The sequence below is a fragment of the Octopus bimaculoides genome, chromosome 7 (genome assembly GCF_046866305.1).
Source record: "Octopus bimaculoides isolate indiv1 chromosome 7, ASM4686630v1, whole genome shotgun sequence".
NCBI classification, from domain to species: Eukaryota; Metazoa; Mollusca; class Cephalopoda; order Octopoda; family Octopodidae; genus Octopus; species Octopus bimaculoides.
The window spans coordinates 106,792,890-106,807,889 of NC_142934.1; the positions used below are offsets into that span (position 1 = coordinate 106,792,890).

The 15,000-nt window shown below is 38.2% G+C and overlaps 1 protein-coding gene across 2 annotated transcripts in view; it reads right to left on the reverse strand.

Annotated features, from left to right (window-relative positions):
- Positions 1–68: 68 nt before the first annotated feature.
- The window catches only part of LOC149134877 (uncharacterized), a 43,091-nt gene continuing 28,159 nt past the window's right edge, over positions 69–15,000 (reverse strand). The window contains exons 2-5 of one of the 2 annotated variants that reach the window (XR_016242473.1): positions 12,355–12,552; positions 11,423–11,536; positions 8,369–8,543; positions 1,128–1,265 (exon numbers count right to left, since the gene is read on the reverse strand). Coding sequence is in view for 1 of the 2 variants with exons in the window: in XM_089354565.1 (XP_089210691.1) it covers positions 1,096–1,265; positions 11,423–11,536; positions 12,355–12,552 (482 nt within the window). In the remaining variant the exon portion in view is untranslated. Of the gene's footprint in view, positions 1,266–8,368; positions 8,544–11,422; positions 11,537–12,354; positions 12,553–15,000 lie in introns of both variants that reach the window. The other variant, XM_089354565.1, reaches the window with a different exon arrangement.

Here is a 15,000-nt window from a genome sequence, read left to right on the forward strand (position 1 = left end):
TACTAATTCAACCAGGAGAATATATATATATATATATATATATATATATATATATATATATATATATATATATATATATATATATATATATACATATGTATACGTCAAAATGTAACCACATGTGGATCGTTGGCGATTTTTTTCACTCCGTCTTCCTTTTCTCTTGGACTTTCCTCCGTCTCCTGTTTCTGACGAAGAGCTTTGCTCAAAACATAAAACTACCTTTCTTTCCTTCCCTGAGCGTCTGCTAATACTTTGCATGTACCACGTCCTCGCGTTGTTGCTTTTTTCTTGTCTTTTCTTTTTGTTGGGGGGGGTACTATATCTATATGTATGTATGTATGTATAGTTATATATATATATTCACATCCATGATGGAGACGAGTACCAACGTTCCATGTGGCAGCCTTAATGATTGCTGAGAATTCTCGGCATGAAACCAATAGTAGCCTTGTTAACCAACAAATAAAGAATATTTATCCACCAATACGGTGTTGAGCACTCATATAATATATGAATATATATATATTCATTGGAGCACATTTCAATCCATTTCAAAATCACTTTGGTTAAGTCAAAAAAAGATGATGGACCATACCCATGAAGAAATCTCAGGTGGTGATTGATTGTATTAATGGATATTACCTTATTTTCTGTTATGAAATGCTGCTGAAGATCTAAAGCCTTTTTTGCATTATAGTTTCAAACATATTCAGTTGTTAATTGTCTTTGTTAATGGATAATTCCTAAACAATTTAGACTTTACATGACTTTTCATGTGTAATTTCTGTCTGCTCCATACTGACTCATCTACTGTATTTGATGGCACATAAGACGCACTTTCTTTGTTTTTGCTTTGTCTCTAAATATATTACCCTGGGTTCTACGTGCGAAATTCGGCCTATATTACATGGTATAACGCACTAAAAACGTTTTTCCTGAATACGCGCTGCTGAAATCGGGGTGTGTCTAATACGCTTGTGTATCTTTTATGCCACCGAATACTGTAAAATATGGAGAAATAGTTATTAAGTGATGATGCAGAAATTCAGTCAAGTATACTGTGTCGAATGTTTTGGAAATACATAATTGCCACTAAGAGCCACAAATCAAAGAACTTTTTGATGAAATTCGATTGCACTTCTGAGACAAAATAATTGTTGGTCGTAGGTCGGGGCACAAAAAGTGAACGAATTTATTGTGCAGGTCGTGGTTACGCTGAGGGACATCGCTTTTGTATGTTTTGGATGTTGTAGTGTCAGAAACTGCAAAAGAAACGAAGATACTTTTAGAGTATATTTTTAATTTGAAGAAGAGCATAGCGGAAGGTGGGGTTAGTTGAAACACATATCATAAAAACACTTTTCGATCTATGGTTATATTAATAAATCTGCTATATCATTTGTTTCATTGATATAATGTATCTGATGTCATATTAGTCGCACTTTTTTCTCTATAAAAGTTTCAAATTATCGTCCTGGGTCTTATATGCGAAGTTGGTGTTATATTAATGCTTTAATGCACTAAAAATACGATAAATATGTAGGGCAAAGACAGCAAATAGGTTCAACGGAGGCTCGGAAAGATTTCTGAAAACCAATTTGTGACCTAACTGTGAATGTTTCCAACAGCGAGAAAAGTTGGAATATATTCTGGAATGTGTTGAAACACACCAGTAATTATAGGATATTTCAAAAATTATGTTGGTATCATTTCCAGTTTCAATTCCAATTTATGTATTTTATCAGGTAACTTCAACTTCAGCGGGACCCCACGAGCAAGATGATTGGATAACATCGCTTAGGGATCCAGCCAGAGCAACTGGAGAATGCTGCTTCTCATAAGACCCGATGAAAGACGTACTTTCAGACTCTTCCCCCATGACCCCCACCATCGCCCGGAATAAGTGGGCAAAGAAGATGGGGGTGAGATGAATTTCAACTAGGCATGATTGTCGATTTGGTTTGTCGCTTATAAATAAGGTTTATTGGTTTACATGTACGAGGGGTGCAGAAAAGTTCCTGGCTTTGGGTAAAAGAAAATACAGAAGGATCAGTTAATTATGGTTTTATTCAACATTCTCAGATTCACACAGATATTACAGTGGTCCTTCAGTTTTTCTAAGCCCTGTAAAAGAACTTGGAAGGTTGGGCCTCCAACCAGGCCTTTCGAAATACCCTTAAAGCCAGGAACTTTTCAGCACACCCTCGTAATAGTGAGTTGATGGTGGGGCATGGCGGGGTTGTCTACTCAGGGCGATGCTTTTATGGAGGTGACGCTTTTGGCTCTGCTCTATAAGCCTGTGCAGAGGGCGAGAGCAGAAAACCCAAGGGCTGTCACGAGCGGCACACATTGTGGCTACACCACTGTCTACATATTATTGTATATTGTTTGATTTGCCAACCGATAAATCAATATAAAACACAAGTTTGCGTTGAAAACTGTTCGCTTACTGTTGTACGGAGAAGGTAGATTAAAAATAATGTACTCATGCTCTAGTGTGCATATTTCAACATGATGTGGCATTGTAGATTTTTGCTCGGAGCACGTTTGAAGATTCTGTTTGTTACTTCGTCATTTTCGTTCATTTCATTAACCTGGGCAACATAATAGTGTGCATCTTTCTTTCTTGCAAAATGCACCCATCATTGCCTTCCCCGCTCCTGCATTTAAATGGTTTCCATTATCCTGTTCTCATGTTTCTAAAGAAAATAATGCAACTAATGTTTTGCCTGCGCTTTCATTCTCTACCCAAAACTGTTGTGTTTTCAGGCAACACGCATGTTCAAATGCTAAACTTCTGACCTCTTTTTGGGTTTAAGCGCTACTACGTAAGACGATGTACCTGGCGTAGCTAGAATGTGTGCCACCCGAAGCAGCCCTTAAGTTTTCCACCCCACCCCTCTAAGCTTATACATGCTTTTACAGCAGACCGAAAACTGCATTGCCCAGGTCGGACTGCCCCTCACCTCACTAACTACGCTATAGCCTGCGATAGTGGAGTTGGTTAAATCAGTTCTAACTAAGCCCTCTCAGGGTATTCCAACTAACCGCATTGCTGTAATGACCTCAACATACACGACACAGATTGAAGCAAGCAAAATAATTTCCCGTCTAATTCCAATTATTTTCAGTAATCAATCAACACAAGAGTTCATCCCTGTCTGCAATATTTACTATACAAATATTATATTTCTAATAAACAAAAATTTTACTTTAACATGTTAGAAATACGAAAAGCCTTTTTTTACACATGAAAAGCTTCTGCATCAATTTGATACCAATTTCGTTGAAAAGTAGTTTGAGGTTAACAGCACAAGCCTCACCAGGATTTTTAATTTCTGCTAAAAATAAGAAGCGTTTTAACTTATGGGTGTAGGTGTTGTATCATAGAAATAGTTCACCCATCCCAGCCCATGTTAAATTATATGCTCTCATATGGTTCCCACACAAGGGATTCATGAGCACAAAGGCCTCCTAAGCCCCAGGGTTGCAACACCCGTAACATCTACCTTAAGAAAAGCACTACGTGCGGCCATGAGTGTGTGTATGTGTGTGAGAGAGAGAAAGAGAGAGAGAGAGAGAGAGAGAGAGTGTGTGTGTGTGTGTGTGTGTGTGTGCTCATGCATATACGCATATAGTTCAGCGTGCACGTGCATGCTTGTCTTTATGATTGTATACATACAGTTAAACGCGCGTGTACATCTGTTGTGTGTTCTAACATATGGACCTGTGCTAAAGAGTATACCTGTGTGTGTATGTATGCATGTATATGTGTATGCGTTTAAACGTGAGCGTTTGTGCATCAGTGCATGTCTTTACGCATGTATGTAATAATGTGCATTTGCATGCATGCGTATATGTGTTTAAGTGTGTGTGCACACAAGAACATATAGTTAAACATGCATGTGCATGTGCATTAGTCCATGTGTTTAGAAATTTGTGTATGTGCGAATGTGCATGCATAGATTGCACGTGCCTGCGTGCAACCTGTGCATGCACGTAAATTCAGCCTGCCTGCACAAGTTGCGCGTCCATGCATTTGCGTGTACGTGTATGCATAGAACAATTTAAGCATGGGTGTATGAGAGTATGTGTGTGAGTGTTCATAGATGCATGTACTTATATGTGAGTGTATGTGTGTTTGAGCTGTGTGTGCGGATGAGCAAACACATATTTTTTCATGCGTATGTGTTTGTGGAATTCTCTCTGTTTCTTCACTGCCCACAAGGGGCTACACACAGAGGGGACAAACAAGGACAAACAAACGGATTAAATCGATTATATCGACCCCAGTGCGTAACTGGTATTTATTTAATCGACCCCGAGAGGATAAAAAGGAAAGGTCGACCTCGGCGGAATTTGAACTCAAAATGTAAAGACAGACGAAATACCGCTAAGCATTTAGCCCGGCGTACTAACGATTCTGCCAGCTCGCCGCCTATTCTCTCTGAATCTTCAAATCCCTATTTCATCAAAGATCTTTCATTATTCGCCACTAACTGAGCAATGGAGCCGGTTGTCAATCATTTTCTACCTAAGGATCTCCTTTGATTCCAATATTAGTAGGGTGGACCCTCCTAGCCATTCGCTGTTTATAAAATCCTATTATATTTTTATAATCAAATACTCTCTCTTTTACTCTTTTACTTGTTTCAGTCATTTGACTGCAGCCAGGCTGAAGCACCGCTTTTAGTGTATATATATGTATATATATACGACGGGCTTCTTTCAGTTTCCGTCTACCAAATTCAATCGCAAGGCTTTGGTAGGCCCGAGGCTATAGTAGAAGACACTTGCCGAAGGTGCCACGCAGTGGAACTGAACCCAGAACCATGTGGTTGGTAAGCAAGCTACTTACCACACAGCCACTCCTGCGCCTGTAAAAAAATTTTAAATAGTTTGTGGTATTGTAGAAATATAAATCATTTATTGCACATAATTTTTAACAACAAAATTTTACATGGACCCTCACTAAGGACCATGTGGATCCCAGCTGACAACCACTGCTCTAAATCTTCGCTCTAGATACTTAGCAGCCAAATCACCTTACCATTCACACCCTACAGTCTTAAATGAAGACGAATACGCTGGACAAATGCAGAATAATCACAGCTGGAATGCCATTGTTCGTAGGTTCGCTTCACCATGACTGACCGGATGCTAAACAACAGTAACATAACTACTCACTGCTTGCTCTGTCTATCCACTGTCTATCAGTAGTAGAACAGCACACCTCTCACTTGGGGTTGTCCACCACAATACAAAATTTCGTATTTTAGAAGTTATTTCGTGATAAAGTTGTCGTATTTAGGTAATTTTAACCAATCAACGACGTGTATTCAGCTGAAGAAACCTACTGCTATTTGCGATAATAATCGAAGAGCAACAACTTCCAGGTCATCTGTACTAAATGTATTTTTCAACCACGTGCGGATTATTCGGAGTGGAGGTGACCCGGAAGTTGTTGCTCTTCGATTACTATCGCAAACAGCAGTAGGTTTCTTCAGCTGAATACACGTCGTTGATTGGTTAAAATTACCTAAATACGACAACATTATCACGAAATAACTTCTAAAATACGAAATTTTGTCAAAAATGTTGAAAGTAAACCATGTCCAGCGTGAGAAATTACACCAGTATACGAAGTTTCAAACTGTTTAGTTAAAAAAAATAATTTTTAAAAATCTGTGAGCTAATCTTAAAAAGGAGAAAGACACTTAATATAAAGTAGTCCTAGATACCGTAAAAAAAAAGGAAAGCTGGAATGGTCACGGTTGGCATACTAAAATATCATAACTCTACTCAACTGAGACTAAACAACAACAATTATTTACTCAGCTTTTTGTTTTACTTTTTTTTCTGTTTATACTAGCTGTATGGTTAAGAAACTCGCTTTGCAACCATGTGTGTTCGAGTTGAGTCCCACTTTCGGGTACCTTAGGCAAGTATCTTCTTCTATTATCCCGGGCCAACTAGTGCCTTGTGAGTGAGTCTAGTTGACGGAAACTGTTCGGAAGTCCATTCTGTGTGTGTGTGTTTATGCTAAACACTTGAAAACTGATGCTGGTTTGTTTACGTTCCCGTAACTTAGCGGTTCTGTAAAAGACACTTAGATTATTCTGATATAAAGCAAAGAGTTAAGTGCTGAAACAAGTGAATGATAGAAAAATTTATATCCGCAGAAGTTTTCTCTTTCAATTTATCACTGTTCCTTCTCACCCCTTTACTTTTCACTATTTCGACTCGACTGCCCACTTCCTCCCCCTCATTCTACCTCTCTCTCTCTAAGTATGTATGTGTGTGTTTGACAACCCTTGTCACTTTCTTATACGAAGCAGTTCCTAGGGTCTGTGTAATGTTTCGCTTTGTCATTCATTGTTCTTGACGAACGTAAATACATTGTTCAATGTGCTTAAATACGTTTATGTACATAACGTTTTTAATACGCAGAAATACCAATTAACTATTGAATAGGTTTTCCAATACTTAACTTTTCTTTACGTAGGTAGTATTGTAGTTTATGATGAAACAGTTAATATTTTCAATCGAAGGGACATTACTCTTACACATAGTTACTTCCCTTGTAATATTTAGCAGAGCTGACAAAAATTTACTTCATAAATTAATCTAATAATTATATATTACATGCGTTATATATATATATATATATATAGGCGTATATATATATATATATATATATATATATATATTTATATATAGGCGCAAGAGTGGCTATGTGGTAAGTAACTTGCTTACCAACCGCATAGCTCTTTGTGAGTGGATTTGATAGACGAAAATTGAAAGAAGCCCGTCGTGCGTGTGTGTGTATGTTTGTATGTTTATGTGTATGTGTGTTTGTTCCCCCACCACCACCACCACCACCACCAGTGCTTGCTGGTGTGTTTACGTCTCTGTAACTTAGCAGTTCCGCCAAAGAGACCGATAAAAATAAGTACTAGGCTTACAAAGTCCTGGGGTCGATTTGTTCGACCAAAAGTAATGCTCCAGCATGACTGCAGTCAAATGACTGAAACAAAAGAGTATATATATATATATATATATATATATATATATATATATATATATATATATATATATATATATAAGGATTTACTTTCCGTAATGAGATAAAAAGAAACCAAGGCTGTGTATATTTTAGAACATTTATAAATAGAAGGTCTTACAGCTGTATCCAGGATATTTATTATATTCCTTCATCAGAGACGGTGTGAGAGGATGGTTAAGCAATAGTCAATTTAGATAAGATAGGAAATAGAGAGTGATGCAATAGTTTATTTAGTTAAGATAGGGAAATAATTAATTTAGATAATTAATTAGGGCAATAATCAATTTAGACTCCTTATTCGCATAATCACCGAAGCCGGAGCTTAACTATGGTCTATCCATAGCACTTACTCAGCATTACCTGAAACCTCTGGGTCTAATTGACACCACTACCGCTCATAACCCCCAAATATATATACCATCTGAGAGGAATTTGCAGAAAATTTCATGAAAAAATATTAATTTTTTGGAAGATTATGATGAAATAAAGTCATGGTAGCATTTGTGTAGGTTTACCGACCCTGTAAGTGATTGGCGGTAAGCGTTAGTTACAATAAGTATTATTCATTCCAGCATCTTCAAAACTATATCATTATTTCGTCTGTATTTTACATTTCATCTGTGAATATTGAATTTACAACGCTTCTTAAGATTAGAATCACAATACCTTTCTCTTTGCGATTAGGAAGACATTTACCTGAATGTGAATAACTCATCTTTCATCGGATAAAAATCCATCTTGTATACAAGAAGTAGGTATTACAAATTACAGTGTGTCATTCGTTTCAAAGTGGAGATTTATTGCTATTAATTTTTCAATTTCATTAGCCCAACTTTACTTTGCTTAATATTTTCTCCCCCCACCTTCTCTCTCTCCCCACTTTTCTCTCCCCCTCTTGTCCCCCATCCTCTCTCTCTCTCTCTCTCTCTCTCTCTCACACACACACAACTCGATAAACTCCTTACTTTTCGCCCAATACGCCTCTTCAATGAGATAGCAAGATTGTGCACCACCCGGGATAGCTCTTCAGTTTGACGCCCACCCAGCCCCTAAGCCTACACCGAATCACACCGTCCCCATAAAAGCATCTCCCTAGGTAGACCGCATCCTCACCTCTCCCCCCATACTCGGCTACCCTACTGCGTTTCCTAAACTTATCTTCTCTTTTCTACTCTAGGCACAAGGCCCGAAATTTTGGGGGAGGGGGGGCAGTCGATAAGACCCCAGTACGCAACTGGTACTTAATTTATCGACCTCGGCGGAATTTGAATATCTTCTCTTTCAAAATGATGGACTCACCGTAATTCCAACGAAGGTTCTTTTGCTTTTCCATGTGTCCTACATCTAAAATAGTCATTTCATGCTGCAAATTTGTGCATTTCATGAACTTAATCATTAACAACTCTATTACAGAATATACATTGCTTTTTTTTTTACATGGAATATGCCATCTGTGGGTGCCAGACATTTTCTCCTGAAAATATATTAATATAGTATAATATAATATAATATGATATGATATAAAGCAAAGAGCACTGAAATTCCTTGCTATTCTTAAAGTAATTTTAACTGTTTATATACACAAAAATTCGTAGTTATGAAATGAGATTGCTTGGCTTGTAATTATGAAAACTGAACAAAATCAGTTATTTGTTAATTGACACATCTCATTAAATCATTTGATTTTGCCAATAAAGGTAGTAAGGTTGAGAGAACGTAGTTTCATCTTAGACCTAGCGGTGTGTTGTGTTCTGGTGTAAAACACTTCATCTTGCGTTGCTCTGCGATCATTTCGACATCTGACGTATAGTACACCGTGTTCCTGTCCAAGCAACGTCGATTTGAAGGAGAAAATGAGATCAAATAGAATGCATACATTTGTTCGCTATAAGCAAAATCATTTGAGTTGATTGTTCAGTTAGAAATTGCAGCATCCTCTCTCTCGCACCACGAGAGACAACATCATAATTATTATTATTAGGGTAGTGAAAGGCGGTGAGCTGGCAGAATCGTTAGTGCGCTGGGCAAAACGCTTAGCGGTATTTCGCCTGCCGTTACATTCTAAGTTCAAATTCCGCCGAGGTCGACTTTGCCTTTCATCTTTCGGGGTCGATAAAATAACTACCACTTGCCTAATATGGTCGATCTAATCGACTGGCCCCCTCCCCCAAACATTTCAGGCCTTGTGCCTATAGTAGAAAGGTTTATTAAAGCGGTGAGCTATCTGAATCGTGAGCACGTGGGACAAACTGCTTAGCGGCATTTCTACCGGCTTTTGACGTTCTGAGCTCAAATCCTGCCGAGATCAACTTTGCCCTTCATCCTTTCGGGGTCGATAAAATAATGTACCCTTTGAGATCGATATAATCAACTTACTCCCTGCCCTGAAAATGCTGCCCTTCCGCCAAAATTTAAAACAATTATTATAATATTTGCAACTGAAAGATGTCGTTTCGGGACGAATTTTGCTGCTTCGAAGAAAATGATTTTAGTTTTTGTGGTATTATTTTGTTATTTAAGCAAGGAGCATCTTCTGAGGTTAGTCGGCTTTGTGGAATTTTCACCACATGGGAGTAAATTCTGGAATTTTTGACAGCGAATTTAAAGACCTAAAAGGATATGGATTTGCAGATCAAGGGGACACTTAGCTGTTCTGACAGCCAATACATTATTAATTTTCCACTATTACTAGCTAACAGAGAATGTATGAACAACAATAGCAGTGACAACAACAACAACAACCAGAATGGAAAAACAGGAAGAAGAAAACTAAATTGTCGATTCAACACACCTGCAAATTCCACTACCACCATTAGCACCAACATAAAAATTAGAACACGACGATTAACCCGTCTAACGTCGGTGGATTTGCCGACGTAGTGTGTAGAATTTATACAGTTATCGACGACTCAAGATTTTTAAAATGCCAAAAACTTCCTTCCGAGGTTTGATTGTAATATGGAATTAAAGATACAACAATCCGTCCGACAAGAAACATAAACAAATAGCCGTAACTTATAGATCCTCGAGAATAAAAGTAGTGTGACACAGCAAGCGACACGGTAGCAAATAGAAAAGTACCTCAGACCAATATGGGGCACAAAACCTACATTGCTAGTAGAAGTGGGATTTCCGACAGAAGATGAGGTGAGGAAGCACTCCAGAGCAATCTGCCTTGGCCGTCGTGTAGTAGGAGTAAAGATAGTTGATGTGCTCCCAGAGGTAAACGTCTGTGGGTTGGTGGTAGTAGTCCTCTTCGATATAGCGGGGAAAAACTAATATTCTGCAAGTCTATTATAGGCTGCAGACACAAAATTGGTTAAGACAAGGATGGATATATTGATTGAAACATATCAAGAAACTTATACAATTTATTCTGGATGTGATCAGTCTACCAGACGGCAGAAAAGTATACATGGCCATCGAGGGTAGAGAGCTACACACCACCGCAAGGCTTTCTTTCCACAGCAAAGGAGAGATGTGGAGACATACACCGTTGGTGGTCTCATCTGAGCTTTGAGGAAAACCAGTAATGGTTAAGGGGCTGAAGTATTTACTGATACGGAAGAGAAAGCAAGTCTCTGAGATGCAGCCTTAGCTACAATAATGGCGTTCATTTGCCATGAAAGATCCCTATTGATAGGAGAAGCGGAGTTTTCGAGGTGATCGCTAAGACTCTATTTGCGCGCTGCTCATGTCCAGAGGGGATGAGGTACGATAATGTTTTCTATATGAGCAGTACTTTTGTTTTAGCTGAGTTGATTCGAGCAACGTGTGCTTGCATTACTAAAATTAAGCAAAACAGAGCAAATGTTGAGTAAAAGAGAAGGACGGTAGAAGCAGAAAAGTTATTACCAAAATTGTAAACAACTAAACTTGATATGTGCATTATAGAAAAATTCTACTGCTTTGAATTCTATGGAAAAAATATCTCCTACATGTATCATATACCCTATTAATCTCATAATTATTTAATAATTACGGAGATGTACTTGCATAGCAAGTGACCTGATCTGAGATCGTGTGCTGGAACGAAAACAATTGCAGCGTAGGTGTTTATAAGCCATTTAAGAAACACACAAAACCCGTTAGATTCACTTCAACATTTAGATTTAATTTTCCAAAATATTTTCGTCGCTTTGACAAGATTCCGTGATGCATCTCCAGTGAACAGGTCGCGGTCTCAAAGCGACGAAAATATTTTGGAAAATTAAATTTAAATGTTGAAGTGAATCTAACGGTTTTTGTGTGTTTCTTAAATGGCTTATAAACACCTTCCACGCTGCAATTATTTAATAATTAATCTCAATATAAAGATTAGTTTACTCCAAAAAAAAAGTGATGTTTACTTACAAAAATAAAGACGCCACGGTAAAGACTTTCCCCAAAAAACTAATATTGGTTGAGATCTGGAAGTATGCAGTGAGTACGGATATATTGGTTTCATTTGATGTCGCAGAGGATATTCTGGAAATAATAGTAATAAGAATAAGTATTTCACAGTCACTACAAGCATTTAATTGATAAAATTGTTTCTAGGATTTCTTGTTGACAACTTATTACAGTAATCCCTTAATTATCGCGGGTGTTATGTTAAAAAAAAACCCGTGATAGGTGAAAATCCGCGAAGTAGAAACAGTAATGTACTGTATGTATTTTTTTTATTATTTTCATAATTTGTATACATTTAGCTTATTATAAATGCAAAATAACACCACAGAGGAATCGACGTAAGCTTAAATGATAAACAGCGTTAGATGAACCGCGTTAGATGAACCGCGTTAGATGAACCGCGATATAGCGAGAGATTACTGTATAATTGTATTTTTTACATGGAGAACTATTGTCATTAACCTCTTGTTATTTATTCGTTGGCAACAATGACTGAGAAAAACTACGATCGAAAGTTTTCCATCCATGACTTTCCTGTATTTCGAAGAATTTTTTTCGGATTACGTCATTCAGTGGACCCTTCCTTGTTTAAGATATCTTACCACGAACTTCTTGGTGCTGGTGACATTGTCTAGCTCTGAACGAGCAGACCCATGTTCAATGATACTCCAGCCACTTTAGCTGAACCGCTAAACTATGGAGAAGTTGATCTGTTTTCGTCCCCATAACTTAGCAGTTCGGCTAAAGTAACCGATAGAATAAATACCGGAGTTAAAGTTAAATACTGGGGTCAATTTGTTCCACTAAACACTACAAGCTGATGCTCCAGAAAGGCCGCAGTCCAATAACTGAAACAAGTAAAAGATAAAAAATAATAGACTAAAAATTCTTACTTCTACAATAGCGCTGTCCTGGTGAATCCCATTTGACTATCGTCTTGAACAAATAGTGTATCGTTCGGCATTTCATCTGTGATGGACCAACAAGGTAATAGTTGCGTCTGCATCTTATGTAGACCGTCGATCCGGAGTTGTAATTTTTGCCAAGAATATAACCATTGTCAGGAATCAACGGCTTTGGACATAGGTGATCTGCCAATAAAGGAATGAAAAATGTGCTCAAAATATACATACAGCAAGAGTAGCTGTGTGGTAAGTAGCTTGCTTACTAACCACATGGTTCCGGGTTCAGTTCCACTGCGTGGCATCTTGGGCAAATGTCTTCTACTTTAGCCACGGGCCGACCAAAGCCTTGTGAGTGGATTTGGTAGACGGAAACTGAAAGACGTACGTCGTATATATATATATATATGTGTGTGTGTGTGTGTGTGTGTCACTTGACAACCGATGCTGGTGTGTTTATGTTCCCGTCACTTAGCGGTTTGGCAAAAGTGACCGATAGAATAAGTACTAGGCTTACAAATAATAAGTCCTGAGGTCGATTTGCTCCAGCATGGCCGCAGTCAAATGACTGAAACAAATAAAAGAAAAGAATAATACATACATATGTATATATGTACGTATGTGTGTGCGTGCGTGTGTGTGTGTGCGTGAGTGCGTGCGTGCGTGCGTGCGTGCGTGCGTGCGTACGTATGTATGATCTATACAGCCCCAAAACAGCTGGGCTCTCTTACCTCAGAGAAGACCGGGATGGAAAGCACTCAGCATACAAAAAAAGACCATGCATGGGTATGTTACCCGGAATCTTGAAGAAGACAGCAGAATTGACATGAAGTGCAGCCTCTCTTGGGCACTAGATCACTACATCACATCACATCACATTTTGAGGGCTATGCGTTTGCAATCCAGGAATAGGGGATTGCCACAAAGTACCTGGTGAATAAGAGCAGTGATGTTCTTGTAATCCCAAGATGCAACCGCATGTGTAGGCTGTGTCATGTTTCTGTGGAAGACATTATGCATGTGATTAGCAGCTGTCCTAAAATGTCATCATGGTACTGCCACCCTATGTGACACGATGTTGTTGCTAAAACAATTTACAATGCCATCCACAAAAAAGACTGTCCTGAAATAAACTTAGAAAACCCCTCTATTATGGAATACATTCATAAACACCAACTCAAGGAATATTGGTGGAATATTTCCATCAAAATTTCTATCAAAAGTAAACATAACAGGCCAGATATTGTTGCTTGGAACAGAAGGGCAAAGGTATGTACCATCATAGAGGTTGGCTGCCCTGCAGATATAAATATCTCTTTGAAAATCAAAGCAAAAGAGGATATCTAAGGACAACTGCTTCAAAACCTCCAGCTTCTATATCCAGACTATGAATTCATATTCAAACCAATAATAATTGGAGCACTAGGTTTTGCTAGTAAATGCTTAAAGGAAAATCTGGATAAACTGGGATTTTTAGAAAGAGAAATTTGACTGGCTGATTAGTTCATTACAAGTGGAATCTGTGAGTGGAACAGTAAAAATAAACAAGACTTTTTTCAAGGTCCAAATGTGAATTTGTCTGTGTTAACTACATCCCAAAGATGGAGCCTTGTATCTTTGTTGGAAACCGACTCCCTTCTCAGCGGATGATTTATAATAATTAAAAAATAGAAGGGACATACATACATCAGTCGTTCAGGAGGTTAACGGTTGCTCTGAACGAGATTGGTCTTCAAGCGACAAGTGACAATTCCTAAAGCATAGAAACCTCTCATGAACTTGTGTGTTGCTCATGACAACGTTCTTGTAAGCTGTTTGAAGTATGACAACTGTTTCGGCCGCCGTTTTCTCCAGCAGAAAACAGAATTCCTTCTTTTAACAGCGGAAACCTGAACTACAACGGGCTTGTCCCACAGACAACTTTTCCGGTTATTTTGGGGTATCCCTTGTACATACATACAAACATACATACATACATACATACATACATACATACATACATACATATAGATAGTTCGGGAAAATCCGTATCTAACATATACCGTTACATACATTTTGTAAAGAAGGTAAGGAACATGTTTATTACTATACTGTCAATAAATAGATATAGATTTTCTATCTCCACAACAAACACTTGCTTTAAGACGCATGCGTTAAATCTTGAGAGAGAAAATCAAGCAAGCGCTAAAGGCACGCGCACGCATACTTATACACATACACACACAATCGAACACAATAGAGCGCTACTAACGTACGCACATATATACTTGCCTTCCACGCTCACACACAAATACACATATGCAGCTAATTGTCGTCTGTGCTTATGTACATATATATATACGCACGTATGTGTAAGAGTGTGCATGAGTACACGTACCGAAAGCGTTCGTTTGAATTTCTCTCTCTCTCTCTCTGTCTACATATCTATCTATCTATCTATCTATCTATCTATTTATCTACCTCTATCTTTCCCCCCACCTACGCGCACATTTTTATCACGGTATGACAGACTTTTTACACCACAGGAATCTATATAGCGCTTTGATATAATAAACACAGTATAAGAATGTGTGTGTGTGTGTGTAAGCATGTACGGCTTTTTACTCTTGCCGTGCCGGATATAGGTACAATATAAAT